The following is a 21,111-nucleotide window of genomic DNA, read 5'->3' as shown; positions in this document are numbered from 1 at the left end:
GGATCTTATGGTCGGCCGCCCCATCCACTAGCCTGTTGATGTTAGATAGGGGGTAGGAGTCTTTCGGGCAGACGCTGTTGAGGTTTCTGTAGTCGACGCACATCCTCTAGTTATCGTTCGGCTTGGTAACCAAGAAGACATTGGCCAACCAAGTCGTGTACCGGGCTTCGTGTATAAATCCGGCCGATAAAAGCTTCTCGGCTTCTGCTTTTGCTACTAGGCGCTTCTCATCACCGTAATCTTTGTTCTTTTGGGCGATCGGTCGTACTTCTTTGAACACTGATAGCCTATGTGTAATTATATGTGGGCTTACGCCTAGCATATCAGATGGTGTCCACACAAACAAGTCTACATTCTTCTTAAGCGTGACATGCAATATCTCGGCCTCGGCTGCCTCCATGGCCATTCCAATAGCGATATTTCGCTCCTCATCCAGAAGGGACACTCTTCGCAGCTCTTCCCTAGCTTCCAGCCTATCCTCGGTCGCTCGAGGGTCAAGATCCACCAATGCGACAGTTGGTCCAACCGACATCGGTTGAGCCTCTCGGGGCGAGCGGTCCATTCGAGAGGACTTTTTTTTGGGAGAGCAATGGTTCCTCAGAGGCTCCACTCTGAGGCTTTCAGCATAACATTCCCTTGCCTTCTTCTGGTCAACGTGGACCGTGAGAATATCCCTCGTAGGTGAGGGAAACTTTATTGCCAAGTGAGGTGTTGATACGGTCGTCATCAACCGGTTGATGAACAGTCGTCCGAGGAAGATGTTATAAAAGGTATTGGTGCGATTACCAAATACTGGATCTTTATAGTCTTGCAGCTTTACTCCTTATCGAAGGTGGTGTAGAGCTCAATGTAGCCCTTAGTACCCACCCTCTCTCCTAAGAAGCCGACTATATGGTCATCGTAAGGCACCATCTCGGCCTTGGGTATTCTCATGGCCTTGAACATCTTCCAGTAGAGGATATCTACTGAGTTACCTTGATCCATGAGCGTCTTTCTGATAGTGAATCGGTCTATATCAATTGATATCACCATTGGGTCGTCCTACTGGTAGTCCACCCTCTTGAAATCATTATCTGTAAAGGTGATGGGTGTCATCCTTAGTCGGAATGACACCGCATTCACATGTGCTTCCTCCGCTGGCTATGGTATTAATGAACTTTTGGTTGCCCCTTCTATTGGCGTCGCGAGGAGGATCATCTCTTCGGGACCGGCAATCTTCCCTGCGATCTCGGTCGTCTTTGGTTCGCGGAGGTGATCGTCTTCTCTTAGAGGGCTCATCTCTGTAAGGGGAGTTCCTTGTATCTCGGCCGCCTCTGACGAACCGATGAGGAATGTCTAACTTGAATGAGTTCCTCAATCTTGTCCTTCAAAGTTTGGCATTCCTCAGTGGAATGCCCGCTGTTCTGATGATACCGACGTTGTTTCCTTCGATCAACGTTGTTCGAACTGGCCACCTTCCTGGGTGGAGGAATTAGCTCGGCACTGAGTGCCTCATCCAGGATTCTTCCCTTCTCTATAGTCAGGGGGTATATCTCAAGAACCGGCTTCGCCGCTCTCCTCGGTTATCTCTACGTCTGTCACCACATTTGTCAGATCGGCCTTGGCGATCTTTTTATCTTTGCTCTTCTCTCCGCTGGCCTCGGCACGGGCCTGATTGCGGAACTCCCTAAGTTCCTACAGCTGCATGAACTTAACAACTCTCTTCCTGAGTTCGTCCAGGTTGGTGGCTAGCTGCATACACAAATTATCAGCAAATGGTCCAGGTCGCAGGGCTGTCAACATATGGTGCATAGCCATATCCGGGCTAAGGTTTTGGATGCTCATGTCCACCTTGCTGAATCTGTCGACGAAGGTTTTGAGCGACTCTTCCTTCTCCTGGAGGATGCCTATCAGGGCGATAGAGGTTAGGTGATGCGGCCTACTGGTAGCAAACTGAGTCTCAAACTTCACCACAAGTGTGGCGAAGCTGTCAATGGAATTGGGTGGGAGCTTGGTAAACCAGTTAAGGGTTGCTCCCTTCAGAGATGTAGGGAACACTCGGCATAGGACTGTGTCGTCTGAGGTGTAGAGACTCATGTGGGTAGTGTAGACATTCATATGCTCACCCGAGTTAGTAGATTCGTCGTACCGATCTCTATTGAAACCTTTCCACTTGTCCGGTAGTGGAACTTCAATGATAACATTGGTAAAGGGGTGTCGGCGAGCCGAGTCCACTGTGACAGTCGTCCTGGCCGACTTGTTGAGTCAAGATTCACTATCCATCTCATGGGTGGGGACCTTGTCCCTCGTCTCCTCCACCAATCTCAGGTTGGGAGGGGAGATGTAGGACCTGCCGACAACATTAGTCGGTCCAGCAGATGGTCCTCCCTCCATCAGTTTCTTCTTCATCTCTTCATTCTTCCTTCGGAGAGCCTACATCTCTTATTCGTTCTTCTTGGGTGGCTTCTTCGGTCTTCCTCCTCATCTCGGTCATTTCTCTCTATAGAGACAGCAGCAACATTGCCTGATCGGCTTCAGTCATCCTTTCCATGCTTCTGGTTGAGACCATCTACTTTCTCTTTTCACTTAGTTTCTCTCGGTCCCATGTTGGGCGCCAATTGTTCCTGCTAGGGAGATGGGACCTAGAGAACTATTGAATGTCTTCATCTTCTTCTTTCCTTCGGGCAGGTTGCCAGAGCTTCGTTGTGATCTTTCTGGTCTCGATGCTACTCTTTGGGTCTCGATCTCTCCGTTTCAGGTGAATGCCAAACGAGGGGGGTACTTGCAGAAGACACTCCGACACTCAGGTCAAAAAAGAGAGTATTCGGCACTCGGGGATGTACAGTGATAGTGACGTACATTGTTATTGGAATGTGCGCTATTTATATTATTTTAATAAACTTACCTTATTGGGTCGAATTAGTAAAGTGGATTACACTTAGGAGCGTATTACCTAATTCTTAATGACAGTTTAGCTTTACTGACCTTGATTTGAGCGTTAATGGATTAAATGTGTTAGTCGACCTGCACAACCGTGGAGAACTCGGTTAGCTCGTCAATAAAACCAAGCCTCGGTAATGTCTGGTGAGTGTACATAATTCTTAAATTTTATATATTATATTTTATAAAGTATATAAAGCAGTAAAAATATTTATATTCTTTAATTTTAAAATTTAGATAAATTTAACCAATTAACGGAACTGATATTTTTTAAATCATATAAATGAACTTACATACCAAATTAAATATATCTTTTATTTTTGCATAAAATTACTTTTCGTCCTAATACAAATTTTAAATATTCTGGATATTTATAAGATATTTGTAGTTTTCTTAACAATATCCAGAATGTCTAAGAAAAAAAAATCATTTTTGCTTTATACTACCTGATAAAAAAAATATTTAACCTCATTTTTAATAAAGTTATTAAAATTTACTTTTGAAAATATTTGAATTTTTTAATATTGGTTAATACAGCATATATATATATATATATATATATATATATATATATATAAAATAGAAGAATAGTAAAAAAATAATTCCAGAGTGGCCCCACTGTCAGTATCTGACTATATCAACCTCGTACAAACAATCTGATACCTCGTATCATAGGCGGCGTCAGTGACGATAGCTCAGCCTGTTTCTTTCATCCAATTAATCTCAACTCCTCTTCTTCTCCTCCATGGCTACTCAAGGACAAGTCATTACCTGCAAAGGTTCCATTCTTTCATCTCCTAATTGTTCACTCTCTTTCTCTCTCTCTCGTTATTATTGATATCACTACATTTTGTTTATTCATACGTGAATCATTGATTCAAACCGTTAATTTCATCGTGAAGCCGCGGTGGCCTGGGAACCCAACAAGCCATTGACCATCGAGGACGTTCAGGTGGCTCCGCCGCAGAATGGAGAGGTCCGAATCCAAATTCTCTACACTGCTCTCTGTCACACCGATGCTTACACGTGGAGCGGCAAGGTACCCTTCTTTTCATTTTGTCTCACTTTTTTTCTCTTTTGGTTTGATTGGTGTTTTCTGCTTCTGGGTATGAACTTGGTTGGCAATGTAGAAAAAGAAATGGTTTTTTTCGGTATGTATGTGAGTTTTTGCGCTGCTAGGGTTAATTCAATGATATGTTTGATTGCTGCATGGAGTTTTTTTTTTTTCTCTCATGAATTTGTCTTATATTGATTTTGCAGGATCCAGAAGGTCTTTTTCCATGTATACTCGGTCATGAGGCTGCAGGGTATAATATATATTGATAAAATAGCACTAAAAATTGTCTCTTTTTTTCTTCTCATGTATCTTCTTCAGAGCAAATTTGCTCCAAATACAGATGTTTACTGTTTTGTTTACTATGTTTTGGTGCAGTATTGTGGAAAGTGTTGGAGAAGGTGTCACTGAAGTTCAGCCTGGTGATCATGTGATCCCTTGTTACCAGGCTGAGTGTGGAGAGTGCAAGTTTTGCAAATCAGGGAAAACCAATCTGTGTGGGAAAGTTCGATCTGCCACTGGAGTCGGGGTCATGCTGAGCGATTGCAAGAGTCGTTTCTCGGTTAATGGAAAACCCCTCTATCATTTCATGGGAACCTCCACATTTAGTCAATACACTGTTGTTCATGATGTTAGTGTAGCTAAGATTGATCCCAAAGCTCCTTTGGAGAAAGTTTGTCTTCTTGGATGTGGTGTTCCAACTGGTATGTTATGTCCTTTTGTAATATGAAAATTGTATTGAATTTTTTCTTGCTACGTAGAAGTTGGTTCATCCCTTCTTTGCATCATTTGTCATTGTTCATAGACCGTAAAGAAGTCATGAAATGCGAGTAAATAATGCTGTTCTATTTTCCCATGGACAATGATCATGATGAGGAGCTTCTTTCTTGCCATATAAACTCAGCGGGTTAACTCGTGGCTCTAATTCGTGTTAATCATTTCTATCATTTGCTTCTTTTTTTTCTGGTTGAGTGTGTGTCTGTAAAATTCTGTAATCGTTGTGTTCGATCTGGTATGTGCTCATCAAAAACGTTAATATAGAGAATTATTGTATTCTCTTATCTCTTTGTATTTTTTTTTAGTGTTTTCTATACTCACTAGATTATCTAGTAAGTAACATGTTTTTGTTAGTGAGTTTCTTGATCAATAAACAGGTATCATGAGTTTCTTGATCAATAAATTGGTATCAGACCATCGGTCTTGATCCGTTCTTAAGATATAGATGGTTGATTCCTAATCAGAATTAATCGTCTTTATTTGTTACTTTCTTAGTAACGAAAATATTGAGAAGTCAAGAAGATGAACAACACAATCAAGATTCAGAAGTTTAAAAAAAAAAGCTTTAGTTTGTGGTGCATGAATATGCGTGCTTTATTGAAAGAACGGGACACTTGGGCACTCCTCTATGGCAAAACAATATGAAAAGGCTGTTATGAAAATTCAAGAGGAAAAGGCTCATTGTCCATTCTTTTTGCTTTAAAGCTAAAGAAGCTCTTCTGTTTGAACTTAGTATGAAGGAGGGTTTGTTATTGAAGAAACATAAATGAGATGAACTCAATTATGTGAAACTTAGGGATAGGGACATAATGATGGAAGAAGATGATCTTGTAGTGATTCTTCTAGTAAGTTTCCCCCTTTCGTTTGAGAATTATGATAATTCTTTTAGCAAAGGTAAAGATTGCACCACTCTAGAGGAGGTGAAATAATGTGTCTATGAAAGATAACTTGACACAAAGTTCTTGAAAATGGTGATGAACCAAGGTGCAGAAGAACAAGAAGAAAGAGAAAGGCAAAATCAATTCGAGGGACATATGTAATTACTACAAAGAATCAAGTCATTGAAAGAAAGATTATTTCAAGAGAAGGAGCAAAGATTTTTTTGGCCACCATTAATCATACTAATCAGATTGATTCAACGTCTGTTGAAGATTATCTGGGGCTAGTGATGAGGTTCTGATGGACAATGATAATTCTTGTAAATTTGTGGGTATTAGGTCTATTAGGATTTAGAATCACTATGGACTAATGAGGACATTGTCAAATGTTTGTCATTCCATAACTAAATAAGAACCTTATGTGAAAAACAAGAAAAAACATTAGATAAGAAAAGAGGATTGAATTATAAGATAAGAAAAGAGGATTGAATTATGTTTGAAAAAATTCATTGTGTTCGTAAATATAGTATAATACTTCTTGGTCAAACGATAGGTTTAGTGTGATTAGACGAACCAATTTAGATTTTCATATATATAGTTTTAAAAACATCATCCTAATTTAGTTACATAAATAACATGCAAGTTACAAATAGATGAAATAAAGAGTTGTACATAGTATTTTTATATTGGTCCATCTCATAGTACATACTACATCCAATTCTTAATGTAGTTATATTAAGCAAACTATAACTACAAAGTACAATTTAGTAGTTTTTTTCGGCTCCTAGCCACTTCGAGCTTATCATGTTCAAGTATTCATTTCACATTGCCACTTCGAAATCAACCAATTATTCTTTCACTAAGTCATTTCGGGCTCAACCTAAATATTCTTGTACATGTCACTCTTAACCTAATCTAACTATTCTTTTACTAAGTCACTTCTGACTCACACGCATTCTTGTGCAAGTCACTTCTTACTTAAGACAAATATAATGTATTTGTGATCAAAAGATAACGTTTTATATTCACTAGAGAGGATAGCGTCTTTCGACGTATACAAAGTTTATACTTTTTCTACTAATTTGTTGGAATGAACACAAACTATATTCTTACAAAGCTTTTAGGGCATAGAGAAAATTCAGCAAAATTTTAGCACTTGCAAATAATGACTATTCTTTTTTTCTTTTTCCTCTTCAAAGTATGTCTTTATATAGGCTTGGAGAAAGTAGACTTTGCATTATATTTTCTTATCCTTATACAACTTTGAACTTACTTTATTGTTTTCTTCTTTATTTTCTAGCGAGCTTGAACGTTGAGAACATTAAATATGTTTCATGTAACATTACTTTGTCTTCTTTTCTTTATGCAATCTCTTTGATAATTGACAATAGTTATCTTCCTTGGTAATAGAACATTTTACACTAAAAAATGATAAAAGTGAACACCATACAATTGATCTAGAGTTGAATATATATTGTGTTAGGAGAGTTGGCGGTTATTGTAACTTTACCTCAAATCTCACAAGATACTAATAAAGTTTTTGTTTTTGTTTTTGTTCAGCGGATTTTTTTATGATGGATTTTTTTATGATGGATGGTGAAAACATTCTTTATATCACATACTTAAACTTTATGAATATTCTTTGAGTTCATGTGAACTTATAATCTTTGATTTCTTATGATTTTATATATCATCTATAATCTATAAGACTTTATGAATATTCTTTGAGTTCATGTGAACTTATAATCTTTGATTCTACTTATGATTTTATCATCTATAATCTATAAGACGAAGTGGGTAGTCTGCAAGGTGATCTTATTGTTTGTCAGATGCAACACTTACACTTGTATGATCTGTTCTTTTCTTTAGCTTCTGTTAAACGCAAATGCATTGATTCATGCTGGTTGATTTAAGTATTTAATCAATATCACAGGGTATGAGACTTTTGCTCTAACTTCATATTTCACTAGGTGCATTGGATACAAAAGTTTCACATGTTGAAGGTGGTTCATGTGAGTTCTAGGGAATAGGAGTGTTGTGGTAGGTAACTTGCATTGGATTTAAAAGGTTTCACATGTAATGTTGAAGATGGGGTAATATGAGTGATAGGGAAGATGAGTATTGGGCTCATGAAAGGAAACAAGGTAGGAAACTTGTATATCCTAAAAGGTTCCACCATGAGTGCCTCCATGTTGCTAGTCTCTCGTCCACGTCTGAACCATGCTCGTTTTGTAATGTAATCACTTGTGTAGAGAATGATAAGTGGATTATGACAACGCATGATGAATACCAATCCCTTTTGGAAGAATGAAATTTGGGATTTGGTATAGCTACCTAAAGGTAAGAAGGATAGGATGGAAGTGAGTCTACAAGAAGAAAGTTGGACACTTGAGCCCAAAGCATCTAATGCTAAAGTTAGATGACATGAAAAGCCTAATATTGAAGTCAAACGATCTAAAACATATAATGTGGAATCCATCAAGTATAAGGATTGTGTGGCAGCCAAAAAGTATAGTTATAAAGAAGGTGTGGAATATAATGAATGAGATCTTTTCACACATAGTCAAACACACATCCATCAGAGTTCTGCTTTTGTTTGCGATGTCCATAGATATGGAGTTGGAGTATTTTGACGTGAAACTGCCTTCCTCCATGAGAACATAGAGGAGGATATTCTGACAACATGGTTTGTGTTCTTCATGCTAGCATATTGAGGAGACTGATATATGCAATGATGTAGACTAGATCTGACCTTATCCAAACAACCAATCTGATGAGTAGGTACATGGTTAATTTCGGAAATGAGTGGTGAAGCCTATACTTAAGTATTTTGTGGAGACTGATATATGCAATTTTGTGGAGATCATTAATGATGTAGACTAGATCAAACCTTATCCAAACAACATGTATGAAGAGTAGGTACATGGTTAATTCCGAAAATTAGCATTGACTAGATTGACTAGTGGTAAAATGTATACTTAGGTATCTTAAAGGGGATGTGGGTCTCATCTACAAGGGTGATAATTAATGTACTCTTGTCAGATGTTTAGTTTCAGACTATGCTAGTAATTTGGATGCAAAATGGTATATAACTAGTTATGCTTTCACCATTGGAGCTCGTTGGTAAGTTGAAAAGTAATTATGCAACAAACGAGGGAATCTAGTTTAAGGGTCCCACTATTGATATGATACTTCTACAAAAGAAAGTTATTAATGATAATTTGAATGCAATTTGTTTGACTAAAGATCAAGTTCATAATGATGGTTATGTTCTTTACTGTTAATTAAGTTAGGTATACTTTCTCCTATTTGTATTATGTGGTTAGGTATACTTGTAGTAAACTTGAATATCACTTTATACGTATTGTGATGTTACTCTCCTAGCTTTTGGTTGGTTGAACTGAAAATTAACCATGTCCGTTTTATATGACATTTTAGGTCTTGGAGCTGTCTGGAACACTGCAAAGGTGGAAAATGGGTCAATTGTTGCCATTTTTGGCCTAGGAACTGTCGGGCTTGCTGTGAGTTTCTAAAATAACAGTAGTCAACTTTTGCTTGGACTTAGGGGCCACCATTATGAAATGTGACTCAAAATTTGCACTTGCAGGTAGCAGAGGGTGCAAAAGCTGTTGGTGCATCACGGATCATTGGCATAGATATTGATAGCAATAAGTTTGAAAGAGGTACACCTTAAGCTTATCTACATAATTTTGACATGACTGTGTCTTTAATGCTGTCAAGTATCTCTATTATATTTATTCACTAATACTTTTCGAATTATCAGCCGTTTATATTATCTTCATTTTTGAATAATTTCACTCACAAGTGGGATACTAATTGGATACTTTAAGTTATTGTTTGCTTTCACGTTGGTTTTAAGTTTTCTACAAAAAGACCTTCATTATTTCTTCTACATACTTGTCTTGCTTCGCTTGCAGCAAAGAACTTTGGAGTCACCGAATTTCTTAATCCAAAAGAACACGAGAAACCAATTCAGCAGGTCATAGCTGATCTCACAGATGGTGGAGTTGATTATAGTTTTGAGTGTATTGGAAATGTCTCTGTGATGAGAGCTGCTTTGGAATGCTGCCATAAGGTCAGTCTTCTGCTTGCCTGCTAGTGCTACCTCATTTTTTTTGGCTCAATTCCTCATGCATTATACCATTATGGATGTAAAAATAAATAGTCTTTAATCACAGAAATTTACAGTTAGTCCTTATTCAAGCATTTTTTTTATCTTTTGGCTCTTACCGTTTGTCAGAACTGTATTTAGTTCATATGATGTTAGAACATCTAGAGTTAACGAAGTAAACTAAAAGTATTAAAACATGTATAAAATTAAAATTGATATTGTAAAACCTTCATAGATTCTTCTGATAGTTGTTTAACCATCAAAGTTTGTTTTAGAGTTGTTATCAGAAATCTAAAAGTGAAGATGTTTCTGACACGCATTGTCAGCACTGTGAAACCATTTTAATTTAACAACTATCAGAAAATTTCTGACAGTTTTACATTATCAAATTCAAATTAGGGACACTCTTAAAACATCTAACAAAGTTACATAAACATAGATAACAGAAACTAATACATAACAAAAGTTGTTTGTATATGGTTACTAAAACATGGAATTGTTAAGTTTAAGGAACAAAAATTAAAAAAGATTGTTTCTCTTTCTACTTTTAACAGTTGAAATATGAAACAACATTACAACTCACTCTGTTGAATTTTCATTACATCATGACTTTTAACCAATTTGCTCACATGAACACCAAAACATGCATGCATGCATACTTATATATATATATATATATATATATATATATATATATATATTTGTTGAAAAATTGCAGGGTTGGGGGATGTCAGTTATTGTGGGGGTTGCAGCTTCAGGTCAGGAAATATGTACTCGACCTTTCCAGTTGGTGACTGGGCGAGTATGGAAAGGAACAGCATTTGGTGGCTTCAAGAGCCGATCACAAGTGCCTTGGCTTGTGGAGAAGTACATGAAGAAGGTAAAGCTTTTGAACTAGTGTTTGCATTAAGCTTGAATGTGTATGAAAGTGAAAATGCATGATTAGTTTTATGGACAAAACATATAAGCTTCACGTGATCATTTTGCAGGAAATCAAGGTTGATGAGTACGTCACCCACAGCTTGCCTCTTGCTGAGATCAATAAGGCATTTGACCTCATGCATGAAGGAGGATGTCTTCGTTGTGTGCTTGCAATGCATGAGTGATCATGAGATGAAGTAAAATCAATTGTGACTGTGTAGACTTCATAAAGATGTACATGCATGTGTGCATGCCTTTTATAATAACATGAACGTTATCTTCCCATGTCAGATGGCATGAAAACAAGCTATCATCAGAATTCTTTTTGCCGTCGCTTTGAGTTTTAACTATGCCAAATGTTGATACGGAATAACATTCAAATGTATGTTATCATGTTTGTTATTTCTTCTTGATTAATCTTAGAGTGTCTGAAAGTCGGGTTTTTTACTGAGTTTTTTTTTTTTTTTTTTTATCAAAGTGGAGTTGTTTTTTAAAAAATTATAAATTTGGGTAAGTTGTGCCAAACTTTGTCATCTTAACCTGAAGTCGAGACAAGTTAACACGACTTTGTCTACATCATAATTTTTTTTTTTACTTCAAAATTTCTTATTTTTAAATAAATATATATTATTAATTATTTAATTATAATTAAAATTGAGTAGTAAGTTATGTAATACTTGAAATTAATTTGATAAATAATTTTTTTATGGAGGAATATTTGTTGTTGTTAATTTAGGTTGTTAGTTGAATAAAATAAATGAGACATAAATACATAGGTAAAGAAAATGAGGAAATTAATAATCAAAGTTGAGATTGAATTTTATTATTAATCTTGTTTGTGCAAACAATTGCTTATATTGTGACCTTCGATTCTACAATATGAACATTTTTTGGCTTATTTGGAATTGAATCATCCATTTCGTTACGGATACGTTGAGTGCTAGGTTTTCCTGATTGATGTTGATGCATCATTGAGTCAAGTAACAAATTTTGTCTCGTATAAGTAAACCAATAATCCTGATTTCGAATTGGATTAAATTGGACCTCATAAGCTTTGAAAATATTGTGGAGACTATACACTGGGGCCACAAATGTCGTTAGCTGTAAATATGACCAAATGAACAAACAACAATTAAGTGTGGACAAGGCACACGTATAGCTTGAAACTCCCCACAATCACACCATCATTCATTTAATTTAACTATGTCATTGGGTAGCGTTGAAGTTTGGTTGTCAGCATGTCTTCCACGTCTTTTTCAGCCATATCTTTGCACATGACACAACAGATTACGCTTCATTCTTTTGTTGCAGAGCGACTATATTTTCTAGGAATTAAATCGGTAAGGATTGAACCCCTCTCAAAATGGAGTTGATATTTTCAACAAGATTTGTTGTCATGTGCCCGTACCTCTTGCCCCATCATAGGCATGTGTCCATTTTTCCTATGGTATTTGATCATTCTAAGAGAATGTTTGTGGAAATTTTGCTCGCATAGCCGATAACTTTGCTTGTAGAGTTGGTTGCTTCATTTCATAACCTGTGACAATTTAAAAAACGTATTAATGGAAAAGGTTGTGAATTTGTTTGAAGTGTGTGATTGAAGTTAAAAAATGTTTACCCATGTTGATTAGTTTTCGCTTTAACTCAACATTTTTAAACCTCTTGTTGAAATTGGATGCTATATGGCGTATGTAATACACTGAGGTTAAACCATCTTTTTCCGAAGCAACATCTGGAGATTGTAATGTTGATAATATTGTTGTTCCTCTATTTGTTGAAATTGGATGCTATATGACATATGTAATACATCTGGAGACACTCTAGTAGCAGTGTATGGAAGAATGTATAGAATGTTACCTAGTAGTGCAATGTATATATTTCAAACTATGCTTAGTTTGGAATTCATTTTTCCTATATGATTTTCTAGAATAGGTGTGCAATGTTGAATTGAATATACATTTATGTCATTTCAAAATCAAGAGTTGAAGTGCACAACCTATCATGATGTGCCAAAAACTATTTTTTAACTTTTAATATCTTTAGAAAATAAAAAATTAATTGGGAAGAGCATGGATGAAACCGAAAACAAAATATTTTCTTACTATAATTTTGTAAAATTTGTAACAAATTTCTCTGGACCAATTATTGACATGTATTGAAAGAAAATAAATAGTTGACGTGCACAAGCCAACATGATGTTCCAAAAACTTTATTTTTTTTTTTAAACTTTTAATATCTTTGGAAAATAAAAAATTAATTGAAAAATAACATGATTTATGTACCTAAATATTTGTGCATGAATGGAATTGAAAACAACATATTTTATTACTATAATTTTGTAAAATTTCACAATTTCTCTGCATCAACCGCACCAATTAATACATGTAATGTATTGAAAGAAAATGTATGGAGTCTCACCAACTTTAATCAATGCACTAATTCATTCCTTTCACATGCAAAGGGTCACGTGTTGGCAGATTCTTCCTTCAGTCTTCATTCATGTGCAGTGAAGGGAAATAAAACACCATTCATGCAGTATCGACCCATAATGCTTTCACCAGGATCTCATAATGAAGCCAATAAGGATGATGACAACATACCGCTGATGATCCTCTTCCACCTCCACCTCCGTCTGATCATCACCTTCCATGAAAACCTCGGCGACAAATACGAAGACCACATTGTGGCACATCTTCCCATAAATAATTTACTTCCAATAGTTCAACTTTTTATTTTTAATATCTTGTAATGAATTTTACTAATTTGTCTAGTTATAATTAATCTCTTCTCATCATTATGTGTTTTATAAAACCATTACTTATTAAGGTATTTATTTTCCAAATCCACAACAACAATTCTCTATTTATTTTCCAAATACAATAACAATTCTCATTTCTCTATTTATTTCCAAATGCAATAACAATTTTCTTCATATTTTTTATTAATCAAATAACCAAATTAATATATTACATTACCGTCAAACATGATCCATACACGATTACCAATATTTTGTCGCTTAAAACTAACACCCTTAAAAAAATATTTATCAAATTAATTTTAAATATTATTCAATTTTAATTAATTTCAACTATAATTAAATAATTAATAATTTATTTATTTATTTATTTAAAAATAATATTTTTTTTAAAAAAGAAAAAAATTTATGACGTGACAGAAATCGTATCAACTTAACACGACTTCAGGTTGACGTGGTCAAAATAGTGTCAAGTTGACACGACTTCTTCATATGAACTTACCCAAATTTATAAATTTTTTAAAAAAAACCCCATTTTGATGAAAAGAAAAATAAAATCCATGGTGGTAAAAAAACCCTGAAAGTCTTTGGTTTTCTTCACCAGCTCAGTCTCAAATAAAGTGTGTCTGAAAGTCTTAAAGATCACAACTAATACACTAAAAATGAACAATAATATTAGTAATAAATACTTTTGGGCTAATCGTCTATTTATACATTATTCTTAATACATTGTTGGGAATAATTCATCCCATTCTTAATTTTAGTTTAGTTGTTGTTTAGGTACAATTATTAGTTTTAAATATTTATTATTTTTTGATTTATTCCATAAATCTATATGATTGTGTCAAGATATATACATCTCGATTTATAATGGGATGTTTCTTTCTTTTTCCAATGTATCCTATCAATTAGGTGAAATGACCAAATGTCTTATTTAATTCGTCTTATTTTGGAAATCTTTTTGCTAAAGAAAATTTATTCTGGACAACAAATGTATCCTATCAATAAGGTAAAATAATCAAAAAGTTCATTTAATTCGTCTCATTCAGGAATGGTTTTTTTTAAAAGAAAATTTATTTTGGACAACACATTCTGAAATGTATATAATATGTCATGAAAAGTTTACTATGGGAAACGTATTTAGGAAACATATTTTATAAATTCCAGAAAATATATTTTTCAGAAACATTCCAAAAAAAAATGACCCATAAATCATTTTTAAAATGGATAAAACAGTTTTTTCCAAAATTAATGAAGTGCATGGTAAAATTTGTTGGGGGTGCAGGAAGAAACATCCTTTACAGTGTCATTGTCTAAGCCTTCTTAGTTTAGAAGGCCCTAAAGTACAAAATTTATAAATAAAAATTTAAAAGTTTACTTCCGAAAGCCAAATATTTACAAAGTTTCGAAATTTAAATTCCAAAAGATAAATTAACAAAGAAAGTCTACTCCTGTTATACTTTTTTGCTTCTTTCCCAATCATGCGCACAAGAAGTGCATTAAATCTTTTCTGAAACCTAGCCTATAAACAAATTTGATTAATTACATATATAATATATATAATGGTTAAAATAAAAACTCAGTGATCACATTATTTATGTACTCTTATTTTTCAATTTTTAGTTATGCGAATAAAATCTAATAGTTTATATTTTACAATAATAAATTATTCTGACCTGAATAACTACTACATATAATCCATCATCTCTTTGCTGCTAAATTAGTCCCTAGTATACTCATTTTCCCTTGCTATAAATTTATTCACTGCACAAAGAAGAATCATAAGGAAGATCTAAAGTGCAAATGATTGTACCAATGAGGTATATTAAGAAATCAAGTGGAAACCAAGAACAAGCCAATTATAGCCAGTCATGGTGTGAAAAAGTGAAAAAAGTCAATTCTGCATATTGAAAACTATTATGCACCAAGAACTTGATCAAAGTCTATAACAAAACTTATCAAATTATACATGTGTACCAAAAAAATACAACCTACATAACATTATACTTTGTTGACTAGGTTACAAGAGAAAAGAATTGGACTCATTCAAGGGAGGTTCCTCGTATTCTAGTACTATATATCATTGGTCACTACACTAGACCTTGCTAACATCTTTCACTCACCAAAAAAACTGCAATAATTAGAAGGTAACTCTAGTTTAAAAGGAAGTCAAAACAGTTGGAAGAACTACAAGCAATCTTCAAGACTTGCAATTTGAGGCATTTAACTTTAAACCATGCTTCTTTCCTCTTCCTTCATGCACTTGGAGGAGCCCACTTTCCAGCTTTAAACTTGCTGTAAAAGCTGGATCGCTTCGAAAGAACATAGAAGACTGCAAATACATCACAGTCAGGAAAGTGTAAACAAAACCAATGATAAATAAGCCACTACATTTTGGTGCACTGCATTTTACCTGGGATCCCAGGAATGATGAAATTAGGCTCTTTGAGAACATCGTGGAGTGTCCTCCTTTCATTCACTTTGATCCATTTTGGGGAACCTGTGAACATACAAGATCACATCAAAATTTCAATTGTTCCTGATGTTTGTCTCGCATGTTACATTTTGAAAAAAACAAACAAAAACCATGTAATCAAATGGTTAAAACTTTCTTATACTTGTACAAGCACAGCTTCATTTTTCAGAAAAATGCTATTAATAATTACTTAACATTAATATGGTTTGAGATATCCATTTTAGAAAACATATAAGCCTTCATGACCAATCACTCTGATGATTTTTGTTGTCCTCATTCCTCATTCTTCTAACAAAAGGTTGAATTTTAGCACAAGGTAGATAGGTCCGTGCATTATCCACACTTCAATCCTAAAGGGCTTGTATCGTATGTAGACATTTTGCCTTGCTATGTGTGATGCGGCTGTATTGCAATCACTTGAGATTTGAAATCTGTTCTTATTTGATCAATTTTTCAGAGACTATTTAAAAAATATCCATTATAACATTGGTATTAAACTAAATTTATTTTAAATGAAAGTTTCTTCATTTTTGCTTTTTTTCTATAATTTATGTGTATTTTAGAGAAAGGGATTAACCAAATTTAAGACAAGCCAAGTATCAAATATTACAAAACCAGTTTGAACTGAGAAAGTTCCGAGATACTTCTTTATTATCCAAACCAAACACCTTCTGAGGCTAATTATAAGGATTAGACAAGTTCGAATCATACATCAGAAAAATGGTTCACCATAAATTAGAGCAATACATGCTTTCTTCATATTTAGATTGCAATACTTCACACATTATAAATCACTTGAGAAGGAGAAACGAGTCAGACCCAAAAATCAATAGCAACGGTGGAAAAGTACTTTAGAAGTAACATACCCTTTTGTTGCTTATAATCCTCATCTGCGTCTTTCTCTTCATCACCAACACCATCACTGTGAAAAGCTGCAGTTCCTTCTAATAGACAACCGAGAAGTTTTTCCTTTGATAGACAAAGTCCAGAACCAGCCTGATGAAACAAAGATAAAGGTGAGAAAAAAGATGCTTTGAAATTGTCAAACATCTGATACAAAATACATCAATAAGTTGTAAATATAATCTTAGTAGTCCAAGTTAGTAACACGAAAAATGATTTGAAGATTGGGCTTATGATTATGACAACTACAGTTATCTACTTAAGTGGTATCCAAAGCCAAGTTTTACTTTCATTTACAATTTCCCATTCAATTTTTATCACCGTTCAAACCAGTTGATAAATTTTGAGATCTATATGTGCAAACTGAAGCCACATTTGTTCCGTTTAGATCAAGAATACAAACTTGAGTATTTATGTAAATAACCACAAATTTTGTATGCCCAAAGTCCCCAACTGCTGACTCCATAAATCATTGCATGCCCTGCAATACCCCATCCTCAAGTAAGATAAGATACAGATGAACTGTTTCCAGTTGATGTATACTATATACTGATATGTCCTTGCCCCGTGTGAAATTCAACATTACGATTTACATTCACGAAAACAGAAAAAGTCAAACAACAAAATAATTTAAACAACAGCTTACCTCATAGTATAATTCAATAAATTCACGTTTGTAGTTGTTTTCAACATCCCATGACAAAGGCTGATCTTCTGCAAATATGTTTGATAGCTAAGGGTGCATGCAACACATTCATATTCATAAAAATTGCTTGTTATAAAATAATTCTCAGAAAAGGATATCATATCAAGGTGAACAGAAAACATGTCAGTCTCGCAGAAATCCTCAATGAAGTCACTAGACATAACCTCTGCATACAGAAGAACAACAGGCCAATGAAGGATATTGCTTTTATCCAACACAGGTTTCCTTAATCCAGTAAGTTCTCGATACATTGCCTTTCCGATCTTCAAGCCTCTATATTCTATTGCAGACACAAGTTCCTGCATGTTTTTTGTTTAATAAACAAAGACAGTGACCTCCATACATCCAAAACAGATATCAAACACATAAGAAAACAGTTCAAAGTTCAAATTCGATACCTTTGTCTCTGCAGCAGCCTTCGAGACTTGAGCCTCATGCTTTTCCTTCTCTGATATCTTCAGACCAATCTGTCTGTCAAGCTTCTTCAAATCCTCATTATTGGGGTCAAACTGAAGACCCTTCAGGCAGTACTCTCTTGCTTCAGCCAACATATTTAGTGAAAGGGAAGCTTTGGCAGCTCTATAAATTGCCTAATCACAGTTAGCAGCACTTAGAGACATCAAACCAAGCAATTACAATTACAAAGAAACAACCAACCAACCACAAACATTCAACACAAATACCTTTATATTTGAAGGGCACAACTTGAGGGCATCTTGAGAATCTATGAGAGCACGTCTAAGATTTCCTAGCAGCAAATTCACATGGGCTCGATTTGAAAAAAGAATAGAGGTCTCAGAGTCACTCAAGGCCTTCTGATCAATTGCCCTTGTGTAGCAATCAATGGCATCAGTGTAATGCTTCTTACCCATCTTCACATATTGGTTACCCTTTTCCTGAATTTGAAGGGTGAAGTGAAATCAAAAGCCAAAAAGTGAAAAAGATTTTTTTTTTAGTATTCCCAAAACATTAATATACCTTGAATTCAAAAGCAGCAGACTCTTTGAGTGCAGCAATGGCTTCAAGGTCAGCCTTCTCGCTTTCTGTTAAGGGCTCCGAACCCTTTTCCATCCACAGCGCCATCTTCACTTTCTTCGGTTACTGCCTCTCACCACTCACACACAAAGCTTAAAGTTCCACTCTTTCTGCAATTTCTCTGTTGAAGACGAATTCTACAGTGTGGACGAGTTTGCCTGTATTGTTAGAGGAAAATATAGTTTGAAAAACCTTAAAAAGTTGTATCTAACAATTCTGGTGAGTTATTATGAGTTGGTTTAAAAATAAATATATATAATAAAGAATAAATTTTAAAATTAAATAATATAAAAAAATATTAAAATAATAATTTAAAAGTTGTAATGGATTGTATAAAAAAATATGGGTGATTAATGTATCATTATTCATATGTTATTAGAATATTTGCTCAGATATATTAATATATTAAGGGTATTAAGGAACTTTTATGTGTTAAAAATGTTGTTAATTTTTGTTTGGCTTAATTACATTTTTAACATATGCTATTATTAGGATTTTTATATCAGATAAATAATGTACCAACTCTATTAAGTTTTATCATTAATCTATAAGTGTTATCATAATTCATCTACCATTATATTTCACCCCTTATTCATTTTTGGAGTTATGGCATAATCTACCACTACATTATGCTAAGACAAATGTCAGACCAATTGTAAATACGATTAAGACTAAATTTATATTTATAAAAATAAAACTAAAATGATGAGATTTCGTTTAATTTAAAAAGAAAATTCACCATCTGATTAAATTTTGTAATTAAAATATTAATAAATAAAATCGGATTACTATTTTCGTAATGAAAAAAAAAGACTCATCTTTTTCTAGGTTGCTTCATGTATATTTTTCTTTTTTAGGCATTTGATTTGGGAGGAGTAGAAGGGCAGTCACACCCTTTTTCGGTGTTTTTTTTTTTTTAAGGATAAGATGTGTCTTTCTTGTAGTGTTGTAGAAATTCATGTGCCTTTTCTCTATTGTTTTCTTTTTCTCTCTACTAGTAAATACAAGGTACCTGAAAATGTTAAATCTAAAATTCATAAAATGTGTTATGAAAAGTATGTTCTAGAAATATTTTAGAAAGAGTACTTCAAAAAGTCATTTTTAAAAGGGGTAAAATAGTCTTTTCTTCATAAATGATGGGGTACAAGGACAACATTGTTGCCTGATTCTCCCTGCATCAGATCAAATCAAATATGCACCCAACACACTAACGTGAAATGTTCGTTTTCTCTTAATCATTTAAAAGATTTTGCCTTCTGGATATTCATATCCGTAAGTCAAATCACAAAGTTTTGAATATACAAGACCGGAACTAATATGTCACTTATGGATTTGGTCATCTGAAAGCTTACCTGGACAGCATAAATGACCTTTCAGATGTCAAGATCCGTAAGCAAACATAAATGAGTTTTGGATCTCAATCCTTAACATCATTTTAGACATGGAAATCTAGAACTTGTAACTCACTTCTGGATATGGCCATCCGGAAGCTTAAATGAAGCACGGAAATGACTTTCCAGATATCTAAATCCAAAGTATATAACAACCACTTCCGAATTTCTACATCCATAAGAAAACATGAAGCGAAGGGCAATGTTGAATTTTTAAATTTATGTTGGGTGTATGTCTTAAATGATATGGTGAAGGGAGAAATTGTCAAAATTGTTTTGGAGGGAGGAAGAAACATTTGTTATGTTATGGGGCAAAGAGAAAAAAGATAGTTGCAATGAGTGAAAGAAACAAAAAAAAAAATATTTTTTGAGTAAATGGTACAGAGAGCACTCATCTACACATTTACACCACCAAACTTTACTCATTTGACACTCTCACTCTCTCACATTCACTCTCTACAGAACTCTCATCCTATTCACCTCTCTCTTTTCCACACACTCAATCTACTCTCATACAAAAAACTGCAGCTACCACACCTAAAAATGATACCACATCGCAGAGAAAACATGTAGTTCCACCAACTCGGGATATCATAAGATCTCCAGCTGGCACATACAAAATGGGTTGCACCTAACACCATAATCATGATGGGAAAAACCCTAGCTTTGGGACACTGCTGCAGCCCCTGCGAAACCCTAGCTTTGGGATGTTGTTGTCGCCTCTACGAAACCCTAGCTTTGGAACACTGTTGCCGCCTCTGCGAAACCCTAACTTTGGGACGCTACTACAAACGCAATTTTCACGTCTCGTCGATTAATTTCTGCTGATCGGATCTCTAGTATGTAAACGAACCAAAGCTATTGATACCACTTGATGGGAAAAACGCACGCGGAAACAACACACACAATCACAAATCAACTGCAGAAAAATAAACGACACAAAATTTAACGTGGTTCTGTTGCCAACTGCAACCTACATCCACACGGACAACTATTAGGTTTACATTATATCCTGTTGCACACCAATTACAAGTACAATGATCTCTTTAAATAAAGATAAATAGAGATAATAAATGGACACAATGATTAAGCCCACTCACTAAAACATGGTGTCTACTCAGCCCAACCCAATTGGTCCTGACTTCATACCCAACAATCTCCCAC

At 34.7% G+C, this 21,111-nt stretch overlaps 3 protein-coding genes across 3 annotated transcripts; 1 reads left to right on the top strand and 2 right to left on the bottom strand.

The window, feature by feature from the left end:
* Positions 1 to 1,674: 1,674 nt before the first annotated feature.
* LOC137829318 (uncharacterized) lies at positions 1,675 to 2,076 on the bottom strand. Its single transcript, XM_068636124.1, has one exon. It carries the CDS (start codon positions 2,074 to 2,076, stop codon positions 1,675 to 1,677), a length of 402 nt encoding a protein of 133 aa, XP_068492225.1.
* Positions 2,077 to 3,567: 1,491 nt separating this feature from the next.
* On the top strand, positions 3,568 to 11,073 carry LOC137828135 (alcohol dehydrogenase class-3). Its single transcript, XM_068634585.1, has 9 exons — positions 3,568 to 3,698; positions 3,822 to 3,958; positions 4,180 to 4,226; positions 4,352 to 4,677; positions 9,067 to 9,149; positions 9,236 to 9,311; positions 9,567 to 9,724; positions 10,479 to 10,640; positions 10,750 to 11,073. The coding sequence occupies exons 1-9, from the start codon at positions 3,665 to 3,667 to the stop codon at positions 10,864 to 10,866; spliced, it is 1,140 nt and encodes a 379-aa protein (XP_068490686.1). The 5' UTR covers positions 3,568 to 3,664; the 3' UTR covers positions 10,867 to 11,073.
* A 4,280-nt stretch (positions 11,074 to 15,353) lies between these two features.
* On the bottom strand, positions 15,354 to 18,782 carry LOC137828956 (uncharacterized). The gene is made up of 8 exons (XM_068635739.1): positions 18,500 to 18,782; positions 18,205 to 18,417; positions 17,920 to 18,111; positions 17,620 to 17,820; positions 17,462 to 17,539; positions 16,779 to 16,908; positions 15,850 to 15,936; positions 15,354 to 15,768 (listed from the first exon to the last, which is right to left on the bottom strand). Exons 1-8 carry the CDS (start codon positions 18,602 to 18,604, stop codon positions 15,692 to 15,694), a joined length of 1,083 nt encoding a protein of 360 aa, XP_068491840.1. The 5' UTR covers positions 18,605 to 18,782; the 3' UTR covers positions 15,354 to 15,691.
* Positions 18,783 to 21,111: the final 2,329 nt, after the last annotated feature.

The sequence above is a fragment of the Phaseolus vulgaris genome, chromosome 7, assembly GCF_000499845.2.
Source record: "Phaseolus vulgaris cultivar G19833 chromosome 7, P. vulgaris v2.0, whole genome shotgun sequence".
Taxonomy (NCBI): domain Eukaryota; kingdom Viridiplantae; phylum Streptophyta; class Magnoliopsida; order Fabales; family Fabaceae; genus Phaseolus; species Phaseolus vulgaris.
The sequence above is the reverse complement of the archived record's forward strand: the minus strand, read 5'-3'. Positions and strand labels throughout refer to the sequence as shown.

Excerpts from the sequence above, each read along its gene's own strand:
- LOC137829318 (XM_068636124.1), bottom strand. The coding sequence starts at position 2,076 with ATGAGTCTCTACACCTCAGACGACACAGTCCTATGCCGAGTGTTCCCT.
- LOC137828135 (XM_068634585.1), top strand. The coding sequence starts at position 3,665 with ATGGCTACTCAAGGACAAGTCATTACCTGCAAAG. Across the intron at positions 4,678-9,066 it reads TGGATGTGGTGTTCCAACTG|GTCTTGGAGCTGTCTGGAAC; the intron begins GTATGTTATGTC and ends ATGACATTTTAG. Across the intron at positions 9,312-9,566 it reads TAGCAATAAGTTTGAAAGAG|CAAAGAACTTTGGAGTCACC; the intron begins GTACACCTTAAG and ends CTTCGCTTGCAG.
- LOC137828956 (XM_068635739.1), bottom strand. The coding sequence starts at position 18,604 with ATGGCGCTGTGGATGGAAAAGGGTTCGGAGCCCTTAACAGAAAGCGAG. Across the intron at positions 17,821-17,919 it reads AGGCTGCTGCAGAGACAAAG|GAACTTGTGTCTGCAATAGA; the intron begins GTATCGAATTTG and ends AAAAACATGCAG. Across the intron at positions 15,769-15,849 it reads CATCATTCCTGGGATCCCAG|TCTTCTATGTTCTTTCGAAG; the intron begins GTAAAATGCAGT and ends ATGTATTTGCAG.